The 22,122-nt window shown below is 34.8% G+C and overlaps 1 protein-coding gene across 1 annotated transcript; it reads right to left on the bottom strand.

Moving 5' to 3' along the window:
• Positions 1-1,579: 1,579 nt before the first annotated feature.
• TDO2 (tryptophan 2,3-dioxygenase) lies at positions 1,580-18,665 on the bottom strand. Its single transcript, XM_003257884.4, has 12 exons — positions 18,567-18,665; positions 18,237-18,342; positions 17,196-17,286; positions 14,242-14,312; positions 13,025-13,152; positions 11,812-11,998; positions 10,122-10,229; positions 7,290-7,401; positions 5,800-5,857; positions 4,502-4,581; positions 3,738-3,828; positions 1,580-2,139 (listed from the first exon to the last, which is right to left on the bottom strand). The coding sequence occupies exons 1-12, from the start codon at positions 18,599-18,601 to the stop codon at positions 1,986-1,988; spliced, it is 1,221 nt and encodes a 406-aa protein (XP_003257932.1). The 5' UTR covers positions 18,602-18,665; the 3' UTR covers positions 1,580-1,985.
• Between the last annotated feature and the right edge of the window lie 3,457 nt (positions 18,666-22,122).

Here is a 22,122-nt window from a genome sequence, read left to right as displayed (position 1 = left end):
TTGTGAGGGTGTTGCCAAAGGAGATTAACTTTTGAGTTAGTGGACTGGGAAAGGCAGACCCACCCTCGGCCTGGGTGGGCCCTGTCTAATCAGCTGCCAGTGTGAAAGCAGGCATGGAAAGAACAGACCTGCTGAGTTTTCTGGCCTCCATCTTTCTCCCATGCTGGAGGCTTCCTGCCCTGGAATATCAGACTCCAAGTTCTTCAACTTTTGGACTCTTGGACTTATATCAGTGATTTGCCAGGGGCTCTGGGGCCTTCAGCCACAGACTGAAGGCTACACTATTGGCTTCCCTACTTTTGAGGTTTTGGAACTCGGACTGGCTTCCTGGCTTGCAGACCTATCGTGGGACATCACCTTGTGATTGTGTAAGTCAATACTCCTTAATAAACTCCCCTTCATATACATACATCGATCCTGTTAGTTTTGTCCCTTTGGAGAATCTTGACAAATACAGTCTATTAAAATAATGATAAGTGTTGACAAATAACATTTACACCAATATTCTAATGCACTTTGGTGACAGAACATCTATTAACATATTTTTTTCCTGAGAAATAGCAAAGCTTATAAAATAAGTACTTTTATCCCCAGATGGATAGGAAACTAGGCTTCAACTGGTGATTGTACCAGATAGTTAATAAATGGCAGAGCCAGAATTTGCCCTCGAGCTTGTTGATTTCAAAGCTAGTACCTTTTAACCACCATGCCATTTGCCTCTGTATTATATCAGCCTAGCCACCATCAGATACTGTGCATACACACACACATGAGCACACAACAGTCATGGAGACAAAAGCAATTATATGTAATTCTGAGACAAACTAGATGATATGATCCTTATAAGAAAAAACTTTCAACTGAAACCAAAGAATAGTTCAATTCCACCAAGAACTTACTGCTTGCTAGTGATAATCACTCTAGGTCAAGGTTGACATACATTTTAGATTTTTTAAATAATATTATGTACTTCCTCCCATAACAAAAATTTAAGTTTTCCCAATAACCTGGCCAAGCTAGAAAAAGAAGACTAAAAGTCACGTCTGATCTAAACTCTTAGCTTAGTTAATGTCTTATTAGAAATGAACTGGGTCACTGTTCAGTCTGTGTACTTTCTTCTGGAAAGCACATCTTCTTTGAGGGGACTGTTGCTTGCTTCTACCTCAGTTCTGCATGCATTAGAGTTCACTCCACCTCCCAGACCACAGGCATGGGAGCCGGGGGAAAGAGGAGCTTTGCCCTGTGTGAGTCTGATGGTGCTGGAAACTAGGACCCAGCCTGAGACAGAAGCTGTTCTATTACAGGAAAGAATAAAGCCAACACCTGCAGAGAAGAGGAGATGAGACAAAAAAGATCTCAGAGTGTTCCAGGAATATAGCACTCCAGGAACTGGACCCAGTCCTTGTGGCATCAGAGTTTCCATGCTCCTCTTTCAAGGCTTTTTGGGCAGTGTTCATTTGAATTCTGCAAGCAGTAATTCTCCAGTATATCCCCTCTAGACAAACTTCAGATAGATTTCTGTCTTTGGTCATTAAGATTCCTAACAAATACAATCAATATTTCAAAAACAATACAGGGAGAAAGATTAATACTTTATTAATTTAAAAATTTTATTTGAAAGTCTTTGTACAGAATAACAGTGTATTGCATAAAATATTTGAAATAGCTGAAGTTTACAAGTTTATAAAGGTGAAACGGTGAGATAATAATTACATTAAGTGGTTACATTAAGTCTCAGGGGAAATTGAATTTTTAATAGGAAAACACCACATGTACAATGTTACTATTTAAATGAATTCTTTCTCATCTTAACGCTTAGTCTTGTCACAAACAAGAGGTAATCAAATTATTTCTAGAATTAAATCAGAGCATTGCGGTGCTGAACAATACATGTATACATATATTAAAACTGTATTTATGAAAATTCATAGAAAATAAAAGATAGACTGTGAAACCAGTATTCTTCATAGATTTTGTAGACGATTTTAATCTGATTCGTCACTGCTGAAGTAGGAGCTATCACAGTATTCAGCTGTATATAGAAATTTGTGAATGGTTGGGTTCATCTTCGGTATCCAGTGTCGGGGAATCAGGTATGTTGAAAGATTAAATAAATCTACAAATACCTTGTACCTATCACTGGAAAAACACATACATGAAGATGTGTTACACTGGTTGACATGAAATATTTAAAATTTTCAATTAGAAAATTTATTTCTCAGATATTTTCCATAATTAGTATTCAATATTATAATATATATTGCATGTTGTATGTATCATATATTAAATTAGATATTATGTAGCATTAGTATTGATTGCCTACTTTTTATTCCATTTTCAAAGTTTATGCCCATAAAACAGTATTATGTGTTTTAGAACAGGGTGTTTCCTATTAAAACCGAGAGTCTTATTGCTGACACCTTCATAAAAATAAGGATGTGTTCTCATTTCCTACTTCTGAAGGATGGTATGCAAGGTAATACATTTAAAGCATACAGAGTCTTAGATGCTCATTTGGAAATATTTCCAGCTGAAAAGCTGCCAAATAACTGCCCTGAAGGGTTTAATAAATTGAAATGCCATCTTAGACTCACAATAAATGTCCATGAAGTAGTTTTAGCAGTAAATTTGCTTTTGTGTTGTTAGTCAACAATTTTAACTGTTGCAGTTTTATGGAGGAAGAACATTTGCCTTTGAAGTCAAATAAATCTGGGTTCAAATTCTGGATCTATCACCTACAATTGAAGGACCTTTGACAAGTTGTTTAAACTTCAATGCCCCAGTTTCTAACTCTATAAAATGAAAACTTCAGTCCTTCCTTTTGGTCAGGTCTTTTTAAAACAGATAACAACACACTAGAGATGTCATTTATATTAGTTATTCCCACCACCCACTGATGTGTGTACTCATTTGGTATAGGCAGTTATCGACTGTTTTGTGCTTACAGAATTTATTTCCAGGGAAAGTGAAAATGTCTAAAAATGATGAAAATTTAAACCTGTGTATTTTAGAAACCAACCAATCTGGTAATAACAGTAGGGATGAAAGCCATGTGCCGTAAAGATTTGAGGGGGGGCTAAATGCAAATGTCTAATTTATTCTTGAATTGATTCTTCTTCAAGGAACCATAGAAGTTTTTCAGTTTCCAGATGTATCCATTTGTCCATTTATCTATGATATTGTGAATATCAAAATAAGAATGTACATCCCTTAGAAACCTCTCTAGCATATTTTAAGTCCTCAATAAATGTTGATCTCTTTCCTTGTGAACACTTTAAAAGGGGCACTCTCTGTAGTAGATGGAAATAGTTTTATAATAGAAGATAGAGTCATATCAGAAAACAAGATGCTACTTTAACTGTGTCATTTATCTAGCCAGGAAGACATTAGTAGAATTAATGATAAATGTTTTAGTCGGGTCAAAACTTGAGCCACAATGAGTTGAAGACTTTTCTGCTTGGATGTAAGCACTGTTAAACCCTTTGTGTCCTCACATATCATGCAGGCATTGATACCATATCCCTTTTCATACAGGATCAAAACAGTGAAGGTTCGTAATTAAAGATTTTATAAAATTACCTCCAAAAGACTGAACTGGAATATTCTAACTACAAACATGTTGTTAGTAGTTCAGACAGGAGCAAATAAAATGGGTTTTTTTAGATAACAAATGTATAGATGGAGAAACAAATTGTTGGTAACTGCCACCAGGAAGAAAGGAGAATTTCCCCACCTACCTCACGGTTGATCGCAAGTAGTGATAGCCTGAGGAACCACCAGTGCCAGCTTTGCTGCCCAGCATTCTGTGCACCATGCACACATGGTTATCTAGGCAAACATACAAATTTACTCCGTGGATATTTTTCCACCATTAGTTCCACAATGTTCTAACAACAAGGGGTTGGTAATGATTATTGCTTCTGAGAAAATGCTGGCAACTAACACTTGGCCAGATGGAAGGCTCATACATGAGTGCCGGATGAGACTGTGAGGTTGCCTAGCGCTCCACTTGCTTCAGGCTACATGCATTTCACTCCATCCTTCATTGCATTTAGCCCATGGATACAGCAGAAGAGACCAGGACCATGATATGACTCATGAGCCCATGCCACATTTGCCTTTATGGGGTCCTTCATTTAAAAAAATAAAAAAACTATTAAAATTAAAAATTTAAAACTGCATTGGCATAATGGCAAATATATTACTCTTATATAATAAAACTTTTTTTGACCTAAAGTTTAATTTTTCCTTCAGATTTTAAAATACAACATTTTCATGAGCTCCCAAAAGTATTGTGGGCCTTAGGTACTGTGCCTAGCGTGCATATGGATAAGTTGGCCCTGGGAGAGAGTGATGGTCAAGCTGATTTGTATGAAAGAATGCACCCACACAAAGGAGGGGGGAAGAGAGAAAGTGGGCAGGAGGGCACACAGAAGACCAAGATAAAGAGCACAGGAACAGCATGTGGGAAAGCAGCATGGGGTGAGTGGGAAGGACTTACACCTCCATTTGGTCATCAGTGAATCTATGTCCATAAGAGAAGTCAGCAACTGAAAAGGCACCTGGAACCTAGGCTCTTCCCTAAAGGAAAAAAAGAAGAAAAAGAAGAATACATTCAAGTAAATCGAGTGTGTTAGGAGGAGCATGAGTTTGACAATCAGTTGGCCCTGGAAACAAATGTCAGCTTTGCCTGTGAGGAGCTGTGGCAGCTTTGGCTTATTCTCTCAGTCTCAGTTTCTTCGTCTCAAAGATGAAATAATACTACTCAACTTGCAGTGTTTGTTTGAAGTCTTGAAAAGTCCGTGTAATATACGTGAAGTAATCACCTACAGTCACACCTAACATTGGTTCTTATTAAAAGGGAGAAAGGTGCACTAGTACAGATTTCCCAGCCAAAAATAGTCAAACGCTACTAGGCAAAGATATTAAAACGCAAAAGGAAAAACCACTTTTAATTTATTTTTATCTATTTTTTGTTGTTGTTGTTGTTGTTTTGTTTTGTTTTGTTTTTGTTTTGTTTTGTTTTGTTTACATCTATTTCTTCAACTCTCTCAGTATATTTTCTACTTAGGACACACATGCCTGACTGGCATACATTTACTTGAGTTTAGGAAAAGAGTCAAAAGATGTTGTTTAGGTTGCCATTTAGAAGAAAGACTTGAGAAGATTTTAAAAATTAAATATACAGAAGCATGACAACCTGTAAATGTAGGTATTTTTTACTAGTGTGATATTTATTGTTTCACATTTAATTCATGAACCCTGAGGATGAGACCTTCATAAAATAGAGTAGGAGTGAGTCAACATTTCAGGAATAGTTCAAGCGTTTTAGACAATGAAGCTAATTTTACTTGAAATTGCTGAATAAGTGGTACGGTTTGCAAGTTATTTTCACTTCATGCATTTTTTATTTTCTTAAACAGGAATAATCTTAGAGCATTGTTTAATGATAGAACACATTTCAAGAGTGAGTCTCTGAGAGAGTAAACTGGCCATTTAGGACACTTAGTGTTACATAGTGCTTTTTAGAATTCAGTTAAAAAGAATATTTCATTAATTTGTGCAGTGTTTAACCCCATTTAACCCTGTTCAGGGAAAAAGTTATGCCTTTACTATTTAAAAGAAATAAAAGCGGGGTGGGGGAGGTGTAAAACTTCATTACTAATTATCTGCTAAGTTTTCTCCAAAAACTAAATTACTGCATTAAACTATAATTGTAATTTTTAGGCTTTATACTGGATATGTTATCCATATCCACCCCTCAATTTTAACTTCAGTCTCTCTTTGGATTTGCTTTACCTGTAAAAATATATCATCAATGCTCCCTGAAGTGCTCTGTATGACAGCCGTCTTTCACCTGCAAAATACATAGCAAATTTAAATTTATTAGGTCGTTTAAGGTAATTTTGTATTAATTTGGCATCATCGTCTTAAAAAATTTAATGGATTACATTTAGAAATCAATATAAGTTTCAGTTTACATTTTTTATCCCTTAGGTTGAATTTGTAAACATATCACTTAACATACAATTATAACATTGGATTTTAAAAAACAAACTAAAAATGTACGTGTTTTAAATTTTCAAAACCTTCAAATAGCATGTTAAGAAAACCTGATTTTTCTAGAAAATACTTGACTTTCTAGAAAATAAAATTCATTTTCCGAGTAAAATAATATGTGTCTTTCATTTCAAAACAGTAGGGATGTGTTATAAGCATCATTTCAAAGTAGTTTTCATTAATTCACTTGACATTATTTAATTTGCTTTTAATGAGCACAATTATGTAAAATCATATATGTGTGCGCTAATGAAAGACTATCTTCGCTGTAGGAAAACAAGATTTTGCTATTCTTTACTGAGGTTTGTTTTTTTTAGAAAACAGAAGCTAACAACCTTTAAGCTTATAAAACAATGCCAATTTCATATATTGCTATGTTTTGTACTTGTGTTATAAAAATTAATTTTTACTTTTATTCTGCCTATTTCCAAAAAGGTTTGGGATGCTTTACAATAAAAGTTCTAAGTCAAAATGAACACAAAAGTTTAGAAATGAAAGTACTGATTTTACAGCTCAATAAGTTTCAGGAACTAATAGCTCAGTACCAATTGTCTAAATGTGTGCTTTTCCTGGTCTCCTGGTCAGTCAAGCAGATTTGTATGAAAGAACACACCCACACACAAAGGAGGAAGGAAGAGAGACAGAGGGCAGGAATATTCCATGTAATTGGAATGTAAGAACATTCCAAGCCCAGAGAACACATAAAAAGACTCTTGGTGGTAAATCCAAACAACTAAACTTAGCTAATAAAAGAAACTTAGTTTGGCTGGACCACATGAACATGAGATCATAAAAGGCCTTATAGACCACGTTAAAGATTTTATCTTAATCCTAAAACAATGGGGCGACATCAATACTTGCTCTCACAGTAGCTATTCCTTCCTTTTCTTACCTCTACCATAGTGTTTACTATTACAACGATTTGTCTTCATTTCTGTCCCTATTAGGCTGTGAACTACTTGAGAAACTATATGCAACTGATCTTGATATCCCTTATATCTGGCAGAGACTATAAAATTTTTTTCTTATGTTTTTGAAATAATCTGGGCATAGAAACCTGTTAAAATAGGTTTATCACCAAAAACATTTACTCCATTTTTGTTTCTATCAGTAGAATATCAATTTTCATTCTATTTCTCCCAAGTAAGTCTTGATAGTCTTATAAAATGATGTCTTGATCTCATATTCACACATTCCAGGGAAAAGATTCATAAAGTAAAAATACCTACCTTTACTAAGGAGATGTTCATGACGTTTCTCATCAAATAAGGACAGTAGCACCTCTTTTTGCTTCTGAAATTCAGCCACCTGTTCCTCTTTTTCTTCAGACTCTTCCTTAGCCTTTAGGAAAAATATGGCATTAATAGTCCTGAGAGAGAATAAGTAGATTGATATTTTAGAAAACTTTGCTTATGAGGAAAAGACTTGTGGTTGCTGAAATGAAGTACTTTTAATATTTACTGTATCATCTAATATTACTATTTGGAAATTATGTCTTATGAGAAGGAATCTTCCACATACTCAGTGGTTCTATCCTTTTATTTAAGTTTAGATGATTTCTCAATATTAAAGATTATCTTCATAAATATAATAAGCAATGGACTCAGATGGACAAAATTGGAGATAACTACCAGCAGTTAATAATGACCTAATTTTAAACAAGAATTATTTAACACAGGAAGTAAGGTAACTTCACTTAGAAAAAGTTAAGAATTCCTAGTCAGAAGAACTATTAACTCTATTGAAATTCTATATTCTATATTCAGTGTTGAATTCTGTAAATACAATTTCTTAGATATTTCTCACTCATGTTTTATTCATTTTCTATCTATCTATTGATTGGTTTAAGAAAATTCTTATTTTTCTGCCTACAACACATATTCTGCTTATAAGCCAATTAATCGAGCTGGGGCAAATTATTTAACCCAATTATTTCCAATTCATCAGAAAAATCACACTATGTGGTACTAACCTATATGCATATTATTTCAAATTAATTATTTATTTATTCAATACATGTCATGCTAAGATGATAGAGATAAAATTGTGAGCAAAAATTGAGAGTCGTGATATTATACAGGAATTATCTGGTAGGAATAAGACATTGAACAAATAATCACCTAGTCATTACATTACAACCATAGACTATGCTACATGTCATAACTTAAAGTAATAAGGAGTTTAGGAAAGACCTTTCTAAAGAAGTTTTCCTTGAGCCAAGATCTTAAGAGTGGGAAGGAGTTAGTTGGGGAAGAACATTCCAAGCCCAGAGAAGAATACATAAAAGGACTTCTTGGTGATAAATCCAAAGAACTAAACTTAGCTAATAAAGAAACTTAGTATGGCTTGACCACATGAATGTGAGATCAAAAAGGCCTTATAGACCAGGTTAATTTTATCTTAATTCTAAAAGCAATGAGGCAACATCAAAAGGCTTTACACAAAAGGGAGATGTGATCAGATTTGCCTTCTGAAAAGATTATTCATACTGCAGTGTGCAGACTAAATTGGAATAGAGGCATACTGGGAAGGTGGGGGAGCACAGTTCAGAGATTATTATAGTCCAGGTGAAAAACACGATAGAGGGTTGCACTTGAGTGGTAGTGGTAAATTAAAGGATGATATTTGAGAGCTAATAGGTAACATTAGTAGGACTTGATAGCTTGAAGAAGTGGTGAAACAACAGGGCGGAGCCAAGGATCACTGATTGATAGGAGTCTGACGACAGCCTAGATGGATTATAGGAGAAAAAATTCTTTAATGCAGAGAAGACAATGTTGGTAGGAGAGTGGATGGAAGGGGAAATGTTCAAGTTTGGTTTTATTGGTGTGTTTTTGAGAGGACCAGGAGGAAATATCAAGTAAGGTATTATATACATGTTCTGAAATCTAAGGGGATATATGAACCAGAGATAAATGTTTGAGAACTATGGTGGCTAAGTAGATATTGAAGCAGTGGGTATAAATGACATCATCTAATGAAAGAGTATAGAGATAGAAAAGAAAGGATCTAAGCCAATGGACTACAAAACTCTATCATTTATTGGTCTGAGAGAGAAATAAGAGCAAGTAAAAGAGATAGAGAAATAAGGGCCAGAGAATTAGAAGCAAACACAATGGTATGTACTAAATCCAAGAGAAAAGAATGTTCAAGAAAGAATAAGTAGTAGTCATTAGTATTGAATGTTTCTGCGAGGTCAACTAAGTTAAGATTAAAAATGGCCATTGGATTTATGTACACGAAGGCCACATGAGAATGACAGTACAGGAAGACAACTTGAAGTAAGCTGAGGATTAGATGAGAGATAAATAATTATTCTGACTTCTGTTCTCAATGCTTTACAAGTATTTATTTAATTTCCTGATCATAATAATCTTATGAGTTAGATATTCTTATTTTTCTATTTTGCCAATGCTGAAAGATAGGCAAAGAGAGGTGCAGTCATTTGTTCTCTGTCACATAGTTGTTTAAGAAGTGGAAGTGGAACTGGAACCCAAGTAGCGTGACTTCAAAGTCTATGCTTTCGGCACTACCTGATGCAACCTCTCAAGATGTAGAATGTAAACAAGTCTTCCAGGAAATTTAGTCATGCCAAGAGGATGAGAGACCTTAAAGATCAGGGCAATGAGCAATCAACAGTATCTTTTAAGTAGGAGAAAACTGACATTGTCTAAGAGCTGCCAGAAAGCACCCAGTAAATACACAAGAGCAAAAGCAAAGTTACAGAGCTAAATAGATTTGGTTGGTTAGTCCACTGTGGGCCTGGTTCTGTCTAGAATTCGTTCTAATATAGAATTTTCAATAGAAATGAAAAAATAATATTAATCTCAGCTGGTTATCATAGACAAAATTCTCCCTTGCAATGAAGGTCTTATTTTAGTATAAAATTTATCACACATAAAGAAAGTGAAATAAGTCATGTAATATAGTCCAAGAAAATACATTTGTGAAAGAAAAAAATACGAGAAAGATGAAAGCTTAAAAGAAAAGCAAAAAATAATTAAAATATAATTTTGAATATTTCTGTGTTACATTTATATTAACTCATGTCATCTAAATACCTGAATCCTTATGAATTCCTCTTCCAGGCCTCTGGTGATACTTTTTTCGAGCTTTCCCCAGAAGTTAAATCCATGTGGCTCTAAACCTGGAGTTCTTTCCAGCCATGCCTTAAATAAACATTATTTTTTAAGTGAGTACATCGTAAAATTTAAATTATGTAAAATGCATTGTAACTGACATGCATAAACTTGAAAAAAGAAATCTTCATGGTTTCCAGAAACAATGCTACAAGTTTTATTTGTAAATGTTTTTTGTTTCTCTTCAATTTCTTTATTTATGAAATAATTAATATATTCAATTTTCTTAATTTTTATGGCAACTGTTAATAATGTTTACTCTTTATTTCTTAAGAAATATGTGATTACAGAAATTCCAATTGTCTTCTAGAAATCCACAAACATATCTAAACATATTTAAAGAGTATATTCTTAATAATTATTTTACCAATATATTCTGGTTTATTCTCAAGTTATTTTATGTCACAGTAGCTGAAGAAATTATGATATGTATAAGATACGATCTCTTCTAAATTCATGGTCACTGTATACTTAGCAACTTTGAAATTAACCATCCATGTGATTACTTTGAGATTTTAAAATATTTTTAAATCTAGAAATAAAACTAAATTCATGTACCTCTGTGAGTTCTCATTTAACCTATACTTATTATAATTCTCAAATTAGCTTTGTAATTCTTTTTCTCCCTATTCTTATATGCCATTATTTGGCATTATATATAATACATTAACCTAAATCCACATTTACAATACCCAGAGGATTAATGATCAGAGTATAATTCAACACAAGAAAAGTTAATTTGCAGAAGAAAAGGCTTTGTAATGGAAACCAAGACCATACAATCTTTGTTTAATAATCTGTTTTTGAAGAAAAAATTAATAATTCCTAAAGGCTACTTACAGACCTTTAGGGAATTTGGATATGAAGGGAACATTTTCTGAGGTGTATATTCTTAGTAATTTAGTTCAGCTAAGAAAAATACTAAATAACCGGAAATTATCAATTACAGAATATTTTAAAGCAATAAAGCTCACTAAATAATCACACTCAGTCTAAAAATCAGCCAATTAAGTGTTACTTAGTAGGGATGTTTAAGGAATTGTTTTATTGAGATGACAAAGTTATTAAATATTAACATACAATTGATTACATAAGTATTTCTGAAGTTCTCAGCAGGGTTCTTGACATTTTCAATATTTTAGTAATATGAATTTACAAATTCATGTATTTTTATGAATTCTTTCTATCCTTATTTCCACTGAATGTAACTCAGTTTTGATATGAGTTTTTAAAATTCTGATTTAGCAAAAGCTAAATTAAGAAGATGTATTGAGGCCGGGCACGGTGGCTCACGCCTGTAATCCCAGCACTTTGGGAGGCCGAGGCGGGCGGATCACGAGGTCAGGAGATCGAGACCATCCTGGCTAACACGGTGAAACCTCGTCACTACTAAAAATATAAAAAAATTAGCTGGGCATGGTGGCGAGAGCCTGTAGTCCCAGCTACTTGGGAGGCTAAGGCAGGAGAATGGCGTGAACTCGGGAGGCGGAGCTTGCAGTGAGCCGAGATCGTGCCTCTGCACTCCAGCCTGGGTGACAGAGCGAGACTCCGTCTCAAAAAAAAAAGAAGAAGATGTATTGAGTTAAACTTTAGAAATTGTATGAATCCATACCTCCACTAATTCCAGAAGTGTTTTTTCCTGCTCAGACTTAAGTAGCAGTTCATTTTCTTCTCCTTTGAAGTTATCACGATAATGTCTTCTGTTATAAGGGACTCTCATGTTCTGAAGAACACCTATCTTGTTTTCTAATAGTCGGAATTGCAAACTCTGGAAGCCTGATGCTGGAGATAAGTACTCTCTTTGAGATTAAATGGGGGAAGGAAAGGCAAGGGAAGGGAAAGAGAGGAGAGGAAAAGAGCAGAAGAGGAGGGGGGGGAGGGGAGGGAAGAGGAGAGGAGAGGAGAAGAGAGAAGAGAAGAGAGAAGAGAAGAGAAGAGAAGAGAAGAGAAGAGAAGAGAAGAGAAGAGAAGAGAAGAGAAGAAGAAGAGAAGAGAAGAGGAGAAGAGAAAAGAGAAGAGCTGACATTATCAATCACCATAATGGTTTCTTCTATTGTAAGAGATTGTAGAGATTGTCAGTTTTACTCTCTTGGATATCAAGAGCAAATACACACAACTGTCTAGAGTTAGACCTGTGATTTGACTCACTGAAATCAGAAAAATGAGCTACTTAAATATCATCGGATATCAAAAATGTTATTACTCCCACTCCCCATATTACATCCTTGTGAATGTCTTTCATTTCACTGCTGCTAAGACTTAAACGTTTTAAATTCACCACAAATTCTACTTTTCCTTTGTCAGACATGTTCAGGACATTGCTTGTTACATCCTACATCCAATGGAAGTTTCTTAAACTTTTTTCTTCTCATATTTTGGTAAGAAAAAAGCTATCTATATGGTATTGCCATGAAATGTACAGGTAAAATTTATGGTTTAATCCGTAACTTCTACTTTGATTGACATGCTTCTGTATATATCGCTCCTGTTTTGAGTTTTTATATTTTTTAAATTTAATTACATGTATTTTATTAGCTATTTTAGTCAATGTGCTAAGTTGACTAAAATTCTTTTTGGAGAAAAACAGGACACACAGTGATGAATTTAAATTAATTGATCATATTATGCTTACATGTAAAAATGAATAATAAAATATTTTTAATAACTTCTCAGATGCTTTGTGATTGAAGACCCCTAAGTCCATATAGTGACAAAGTGTTAGTAAGACAGACTCCTCATGCCACACAACACACACATGCTGCTTTTACCCCACCAAAATGAGAAAGTAATTCCATCACATTTTTTAAAATGCCAAAGGTGCACACCTGAAGTCATTGAAGTCCAAGGCTGTCATCGTCTCAAGAATGGAAAACTGCTGCACCAGCAGTTTCAGGATCACTGACACTCGGTGCATCCGAGAAACAATCTTAAGCATGTTCCTTTCATCTCTGACCTGATGGTTAAGAAATGAAACACTGAGTTAGCAATGCTGACCTCTAGAAAATACAAAATAGACAACGGCACTGCATTCCCATTAATTTTGTCTCTAACTTTGTTTTAAAGGGAAACTTTGAAACTAAAATTTGCCAAGAGTATCTAACAGTTCTGAATTGTGGGCAAGGAATTTCTGCAAAATAAGAAATTTTTTCTTTCTTTGACAATAGAAAATTATATAGAAGCAAGGTAGAAGTAAATTCTAGAATACAACCCCCCACTGATTTCAAAACAAGTTTCTCTTTTAGTTTTGTTTCAAAGAACAGAGGTCAAGATAACACAGGAACTTCTGAGTGAGGATTAAACAACATGTGGATCAATCTACTCTTTACTGAGGGCCAAAGTTGCCACTGACACAAATGGGAAGTGGATTCATACAGGCAGGAAGAGTCCCATCTGTATGTATGTGCTCTGTCTCCTAGCCCTTCTTGGAGCAGGGACTCAGAGGTTGAGGACCCAAGGAGGGATCCTCAGAGCCATGGCAAGAGGAAGCAGGGTGGGAGATGGAGAAGTGCAGCTCAAACTCCTGCCATCACCAGAAGCTTTCCCTCCTCTCCTCCCACTCTTGGTCCTCCTGTCCTTTTCTTCCCCATTCCCCCATTCCCCTTTTCCCCCTTTTCTTCCTCTTTTTCCTTCTCCCACCACTCTTTCTCTACTGCCTCCTTCTCTTCCTTTTTCACTTTCCTTATTATTGCTCCTATCTTCCTGCAGCTAATATTCAGTAGAAATACAATTCTGGTACCTGTTAATTAAAGGATCCCCATTAGCTTGGTAATCCACCATCATTTATAACATCTTTGTGGGTGGAAATGAGTTCTAAACAAGGGACTTGAAACTGAAATTTGAAAGGAACCTTAAAGTCACATGTAATTTCGGAATAGCAATGGGAAAATATGACAGAACTCCTCATTCATTCATAAAATGTCTGTTTGTTTTATCATTAAACATTAAGACCACCATTTGGTGTTAATGTTTTTCTCTCATTAATAATACTTTCCATATCTTTCAAAAATATATATGAAACCAACATTGTGACATAAGAACTTACATGGCCATTCTGAAAGATCTCTCGAACAGAATCCAATTCCCAGAGGATTTGCTTAAACCAGAGTTCATAAGCTGTAATAAGGAAGTCATTGTCAGTTGGAAAGTTATGGGAGCCTTTTTGGCCATTATTATATGAAAGATATGTTTAACATTTTGAAAGAGAAATTAAAATGTTACCTTAAAATCAATAAATGTAAATATAGTCCCATTGTATGCCAGAAATAAATGTTAGTGTTAAAGTTGTAATAGCCTCCTTTTATTAAATGTTTTAATATGCTAGGTATGTTACCTAATGCTTCACATTCATTATTATTACACTAATTCCTCTCAACAAATGGATTTTTAGGTCTTTAAGGATACAGCACATAGCCTAATTCTAGCTTTCTCTATGGAAGCTGGAAGTATGTGGGGAAGCAGAAGCGATAATCAACTTCAACTACACACTGAGAAATTAGTATTTCCTAACCTAAATGAAAGATTGTAGGATTTTAAGAACTTGAAAATACAAAGCTAAGTTACTTAAAATGCAGCATTTTTTCTGTTTGTTTTATTTGTGAAAATCCTAGCATAGACTTAGCACATATGAGAAAGTGGCCAGATGTTTGTGGTCAAAGGAAAATGGCAAAGCTTCATATTACTGTAACAGCTAATTCCCAGGGGGAACTTTGTTGCAATTGAGTCCACATTACCCAGTAGATCATCCTTCAGAATTTCCGTGAGTCCAAGGTTTATTTGTTTAAACCTGAATTCTGCCAAAGCTTTTCTGTTGAAGGATTAAGTTTGTTCTCCCCTTTTACTAGGGGCTGTCAAACAATAACATTGGCATTAAAGAAAAGTGATATAGTAATGACACTTTGGAAGAAGCATAGTTGGAATCAATCTATCTGAAGTTACTGGCTGTGTCAATTGGGGCAAAACCATTTTCTTTAACTTCAGTTGACTCATTTGTAAAATGGATCAGTTACCTACCTACAACTGGAAACCTATGATTCAAAAACCTTATGACTGACTTATAGCAGTATGATAGACATGGATAGACATTTTGACTCCTTTGTGTTACTAGATGATTCATAGCAAATATAAATGGTTCTCCCCATTGATTTGTCCTTCCCATAATATTCTATACCACTAGAAACTAAGGACTTATTCATATTCATCCATTTTTCTTCAGTACCTAGCACAGTGTCAGGCACAAAGTAAATATTGGGTGATTATTTTATGAATAAATTAAATAGACAATGTAATAATTAGATGAGCACAGGAAGTTGATAATCTTAGAGATCTTCAGTGCATCCTGTTTGGTTCTATCATATGGATAAAGGCAATGTTTCCATACTAATTAAGGGACTCCAATTATAACTCTAAGTTATGTTTAAAAAGACTTTGGGGGACCTAATTTTTATATTTGAGCAAAGAACAATCAAACATTTATTGATCAGTTTATGTATATCTTTTTTAACCCTATGTAACCACTGCCCACATGTTGTAACTAAAGAATAGAAGAAAAGTGTTTTTATAAAATAATGATAGCTACCATTTCTTGCATGTTTATTATGTGTTACATCTTGGGCTAAGTGCTTAATGCACATTATCTTATTTATCTTCACAGGAACTCTGTAAGTGAGAGCATCAGTAATTCTCTCCATTTTACATATGGGAAAATGGAGGTCCTGAGATCTAAGCAACTTGACCAGAGTCACACAATTTATAACAATAGAATTGAGATTCTAAACAATTCTTAATCTCTCCACTTTACGTATGGGAAAATGGAGGTCCTGAGATCTAAGCAATTTGACCAGAGTCACACAATTTATAACAATAGAATTGAGATTCTAAACAATTTTTAATCTCTCCACTTTACGTATGGGAAAATGGAGGTCCTGAGATCTAAGCAATTTGACCAGAGTCACACAATTTATAACAATAGAATTGAGATTCTAAACAATTTTTAATCTCTCCACTTTACATATGGGAAAATGGAGGTCCTGAGATCTAAGCAACTTGACCAGAGTCACACAATTTATAACAATAGAATTGAGATGCTAAACAATTCTTAAATTCCTAATTTATGCTACCATACAATGATTCTTCTCCTATTGATATTGCCTTGGTATAAGCCACCAATAAAAGTATAAATATAAAAACAGGAGAACTGACACATCAAGCCAGTTTTTTAACTTTTAATTTCTTTACTAGAAAGAGTTTATTAATTTAGTCAATCACGTTGGAATGCACCCATTTGAGGAAAGAACACAAAGAATTGGTAAGGCAGGGAAACACATCTAGATGTGGGGCACTGGCAGGCAACAGCGATTGGGCTCCAGTCATTCAGAGGTCAGTATAGTGGTACTGAAAAGCTTAGAGTAAATGTTACTAATATTTTGGGGTCACAGGCCTCTTTAAGATAATATTCATGAAAATTTGCACATAATTTCGGAGTTCAGGGACCTTCTAAACTTCTGAAGTCATGAACACACAGGCTAAAAAAAACCCCACTGCCCAGAAATTATTATAGAAATCTGGAAAGGATAAACATACATTTTTGGACAAAATTTACATTTTTCTTTATTACCAGATTTGTATAGGATTATGTCAATCTAGCGTAAATTTCAATGATCTTGAAAATAGTTTTTTAGTGTTCCGAAGTGAGAAATGTAACATCGTCACTTGGGAATTCTTTGTGAAATTCCAAGAGACAAAAAGTCCCCTTGGAGTTAAGAACAAAGCTAAAGTCCTACTTCACCTATTAGCAGTGGAGTAACATAAAGAAGACTATTTAAATCCTTATATCAGTCCTATGAGAATTTATCTGGCAGCAAAATATTCTCAAACATTTCTAACAGAGGTAATTCCATGATCTTTCATCATTTTGTAGTTTAAAAATTATAGCTTTCCTCATTATCAATGAGAAATGCCTGCGGAATAGTTATTGTCCAAAACCTTTGTGCAACTTACCTTGATGAGTTATGATAAAAAGATGTTCATCATGGATTTTATTTCCTTTTGTTTCACTTTGCAGTTCTTGTGCATTCAAAACTTTTTCCAACTTGAAATGAAAAATAAAAAGCCTGTCTGAAATTGCAGAACTTGGTTTTTATCAACTTTAGTAAGAAGTAGAATATGATAATTAAAATGCTCCTCCAAACCCAAAATTCTCAGAAACCAATTTAGTTTCTTTTAAACAATGGATGAATCTCATCATAAAGAGTGAATTGAATTTGTGATTTTTATTCTTCTCAGAAAATTTCTATTTGGCAAGATTTAATCGTAATAAATCCTATTAAGCTTTTTGAGATGTCGTATCCCTTTTCATGAAATGAATATGACGAAAACTTGAAAACATGCTGAGTTGACTATGCATTTGGCATTCTTTTATTCCCCTAAGGAGTCTATTCTAAGAATATTTTAACATTCTTTATCAGTTCATCCTTAGAAACTCACCGATGAAGACATCAAGGACTCTAATCATTTTGCCTCTTAAAAAAAAATAGAAGACAAACAGGCTGAAACTTAGCCCAGAATAATCTCCCAATACCTCATTCATTAACATCCCTCTTTATATATTAATGATTTCAAGAAAATTCTCTGTGTGCCTTTTACATTTCTACTTTATGATAAGAGATTTAAAGGAGAATTTTTTCAAGATGCATTTGCAGTTATCTAGGCTGACATTTATTAACTATGTCTTATTTATACAAGTTGCACAATGCCTGCGAATCATCCACAGTGTATCTTATCATGTATACGCCTTGGCCCAGATTCTGGATTCTCTGCTCTTACTTCCACTGGAGAGATGAATTTTATCCTATAAGTCTCTTGAATTATTCTAACAAAAGTTGAAAACGTAAAAATGTTTATGAATAAAAATATCCTTAGGTCCAGAAAACTATTGGTGACTGAGAAAAAAAATCCAAGAAACAAAATCATAAAAAGTCACTTGGCAGAATTGAGTGCCTAACAATGGACACCAAACCCTGTAAGGACCCTGCCACTTACATGCAGGTAGTTCCCATAGATAAGACCTCCTTTGCTGGCTCTATTCACACCAGTTTGTGATTTATCTTCTTCACTGCCTTCTACGGGAAGTTTTTTAAAAGTATATCTGCAAATTTAATAAATCAAGAGGGAAAAATAGTGCTTTAGAAAACACAGTTGAATAATGATAGGGGTGATTAAAATTCTCATTGCAAATTTTCTTTAGAGTAGATTGTTAGACAAAGGAATAAAGGTGACAGTTTTCAATGCTCATTAAATTCAGAAATTAAAATGCTCACACTTGATACTTCTAAAAGCCTAAACCCACTTAGAATAAAGGTAAATACTCACCCGAAGTTGTTTCCTAAAAATGGGCACCCACTCATGGTGAAAAGGCACTGTCTGAGAAGCACGGAGGTTTGACTCTAGGCAGATGCTATCATTGACCTTCCCAGATGTTCTACAGCTGCCTTTTATGTATCCTGCTTACCCTGCACCAGCCAATCAGCATGCTTCTTGTACTCTTAGCTAACTTCTCATTTCCATTGGTACAGAACTGAACCTCTGTAAACTTTAGAGTGGATTTATGTTGGGCACAGTTCATTTGCTAAGAGTGAGTGATCTGCCAAATTGAGTTGTATGACTTGCCAAGTTCCGCTTTTATATTCAAAGTAACAAATATCCAATGAATCAACAGAGGCCAAGTTAAAAAAATTACATTTATTCAATCCCAAGAAAACGTTTGGCATAGTATTAGGATACATAAGACAATGAGCTTGTGAAAAACAAATATGTATTCTCTCAAATTTGAGTATTCTTACAGCTTCTAGACCAAAAACTGAAATTTAACAGCTCTGGGGAAATTAACTGTATAATAAAGTCTGGGTACATGCTCAAAGCCCACTTCCATTCAATGATCAGAGTTCTTCTGAACGAAATATCATCTAATAATCATCAGCAGTTAAGCTCTCAACACATTGTATTGGAATTTAAATGAACATTATCAGTTTACTATTCATCTGTGGCATACCAATGACAGGGTAGCTAGGAGTCATCCACATTAGCATACATTGCCTATATAGAATTTTAAAACAGTAGTTCAAGACCAGCCTGGCCAACATAGTGAAACTCCATCCCTACTAAAAATACAAAAAAATTAGCCAGGCATGGTGGCGCGTGCCTGTAGTCCCAGCCACTAGGGAGGCTGAGGCAGGAGACTCACTTGAACCCAGGAGGTGGAGGTTGCAGTGAGCCAAGATTGTGCCATTGCACTCCAGCTTGGGCAACAGAGTGAGACTTCGTCTCAAAACGAAAACAAAACAACAACAACAACAAAAACCAATAATAGCCATGTGCTCATAATTCTGTGCAATATCAGTGATAAAAATATTCTTCCTTGAAACATCATTTATTAATCTAAGCTCTAAACAATTGCCCCGAGAACCATTAAGCCAGGATAGAAGCTTCATGGCCTTATCCTTAGCATGCCACTGCTACTCACTAAGAACTACAGGCAGAAACAGCACTTAGCCTTTATTTAATCATCTACCATGATGGAATTTTTTCTAATTAGCCAAAGTCATTGAAGTCAGAAACCTGATTTCTAATCTTGGCTCTACAACTACCTTTGTAATATGCGAAAAAGTGACTGAATTTCTGTACATATCAATTTCCTCACCAAAATAGAAAGTGTTTAAGCTGATTATAATCTTCAAGATCCTGACCAGGTTAAAATCTTGATTTTATTACTGAATAATAAATTATATATCTAATACAGAAAGATAAACAACATGCAAATGCCATGTTATAATTGAACTAGAAAATCATCAAAACTATATGCTATACCTGTCACATGTCCCTTGAGTTTTTATGAATGATCCTGGAAATTGCCTACACACTGGATGGGGACCTTATCTGAGAGAGCGGTGGAGTCACTGTTGCTTTTCCTGTTGTCCTGGCTTAGAGTGTTTGGAAGCAGAGAATGGTTAACAGCCCCTCTTTCTCTACATAGTTGTTCAACTGGGTATGTGTTTACAGAGAATAATGCTAAATAATTTATTCCACTCTCTTTAAGCCTTTTGAAAAGAGCTGAGAAGTTTCCTTCACTTATTGGTCAACATATTAGTAAAACAAATAAGGAAACAAATTTTCCTATGAATTGGAAAAAATAGATATTTTAGAAACAAAAAAATTTTTTAAAGAAATGACATTTCACTCCTAAGTAGTAGTACCAATTCAATATTTGCTTTTATATCACAAGAACTGATCACTGAAAGACTTGACTTTGGGGCATCAGCGAAATTGCAAGCTAATCTAAAAATAACTTATTTTCTTCATCCAGGAGAGTAACTACAGTGGAAAGCCCCCATACACACACATTCTTATTATTTTTTGCAATAGAAAGCATTATCAAATGTATTACTAGTTATATTCTGGTCATCACCTTGCCAATACTTAAATTTTGCCACTTGGAACCAAATTTGTCCATCTGATGATAATCTAATTAGGAAACTTTTATTTATAATCATATTTAGAATTTATTTCTTATTTTTATTTTTATTTTTATTTTTAGAGATGGGGTTTCACTATGTTGACCAGGCTGGTCTTGAACTTCTGGCCTCAAGCAATCCACCCATCCCAGCCTCCCAAAGTGCTGGAATTACAGGCATGAGCCACTGCTCCCAGGCTCAGATTTAAAATTTCTATGACTCTAGTACCTACAGCTCCCAATTTATTTATATACTGAATATTTTACACAGACTTTCTGGAAATATACTTTAACTCAAATAATACAATGTAATAGAACCTCAGACATTTAACAGATCAAGAGAGGAGATTCTATGGGTACAGGCAATGATCTGCAGTAACCTTCTAAACCCACTCTATTTCCATATGCACATAACTCTGTGCACACATGGCTTAGAGAAGGAAGATGCTGGAGGCAACACTGGTAGATGAGCATGTTTAAGAAGATGCAAATCATAACTAATTCTGGGCCTAAAAGATACCCTAGAAACCATCTAATCTATATTCAGAAGTAAAAATACTAGAAAGCTAAGAGATATAACAACTTTCTTTTTCAGACATGTAGTAAAAGAATATGAAAATCAGATATAAAGCATTATAACAAAAATCTTTGTCTCTGGGCCTTTCCTCTTGATTTCTAAGGTTAGGGTGCAGAAAAGAGTGAGCCTACAAGGGTAGAGCAATGAGAATTAGCAGGAACTTGCATTGAGCTAAACTCTGAACGTGAATAGGAGTTTATAAAGATCATCCCTTCAGCCATCACAGTATTTCTTTCTACAAAGCACCACAATTGCTCTTCCATAAGATGTTACCTTTTCTTTTTCCATTTACCCTACACAGCTTAAAATTGCTGCAACATCTTCCTGTCGGCCAATGCAATTTTCCACTCTTTTTCTTACTCAACAATGGTAGATTGTGGCAGACACAGAAATGCTGACTCAGTAGGGGGATTCTGAAAGGATTCTGCACCTTTTTTCGAATAGCCCAGAGCAACCCCCAGTTGCTCCTGACATTGACCTCAATAATTTATTTATGGCTCTTTTCCCGTCTCAACTTCTTTAGTCCCTCACTACTTTCTGGGAACATCTCCCAAATAAATCCCCATCCCCCAAATCCTTAACTCGGGCTCAGACTTTCTTATGCGTCATTGTGTCATTGTGTCATTCTCTGTATTTCCTGAATTTGAATGTTGGACTGCCTTGCTAGGTTTAGGAAGTTCTCCTGGTTAATATCCTGCAGAGTGTTTTCCAAGTTGTTTCCATTCTCCCTGTCACTTTCAGGTACACCAATCAGACGTAGATTTGGTCTTTTCACATAGTCCCATATTTCTTGGAGGCTTTGTTCATTTCTTTTTACTCTTTTTTTTCTAAACTTCTCTTCT

Source organism: Nomascus leucogenys, chromosome 7b (genome assembly GCF_006542625.1).
Source record: "Nomascus leucogenys isolate Asia chromosome 7b, Asia_NLE_v1, whole genome shotgun sequence".
Lineage (NCBI taxonomy): Eukaryota > Metazoa > Chordata > Mammalia > Primates > Hylobatidae > Nomascus > Nomascus leucogenys.
Note: the sequence above shows the minus strand (reverse complement) of the source record. Positions and strands in the feature narration are given on the sequence as shown.

Bases quoted from the DNA above. Each gene is read 5' to 3' on its own strand.
- TDO2 (XM_003257884.4), bottom strand. From the start codon at position 18,601: ATGAGTGGGTGCCCATTTTTAGGAAACAACTTCGG. The intron at 11,999-13,024 runs GTGTGCACCTTT...TTAATCTCAAAG, and splicing joins TTGGACTTCAATGACTTCAG to AGAGTACTTATCTCCAGCAT. The intron at 7,402-10,121 runs GTATTTAGATGA...TTTTTCCTAAAG, and splicing joins AGGAATTCATAAGGATTCAG to GCTAAGGAAGAGTCTGAAGA.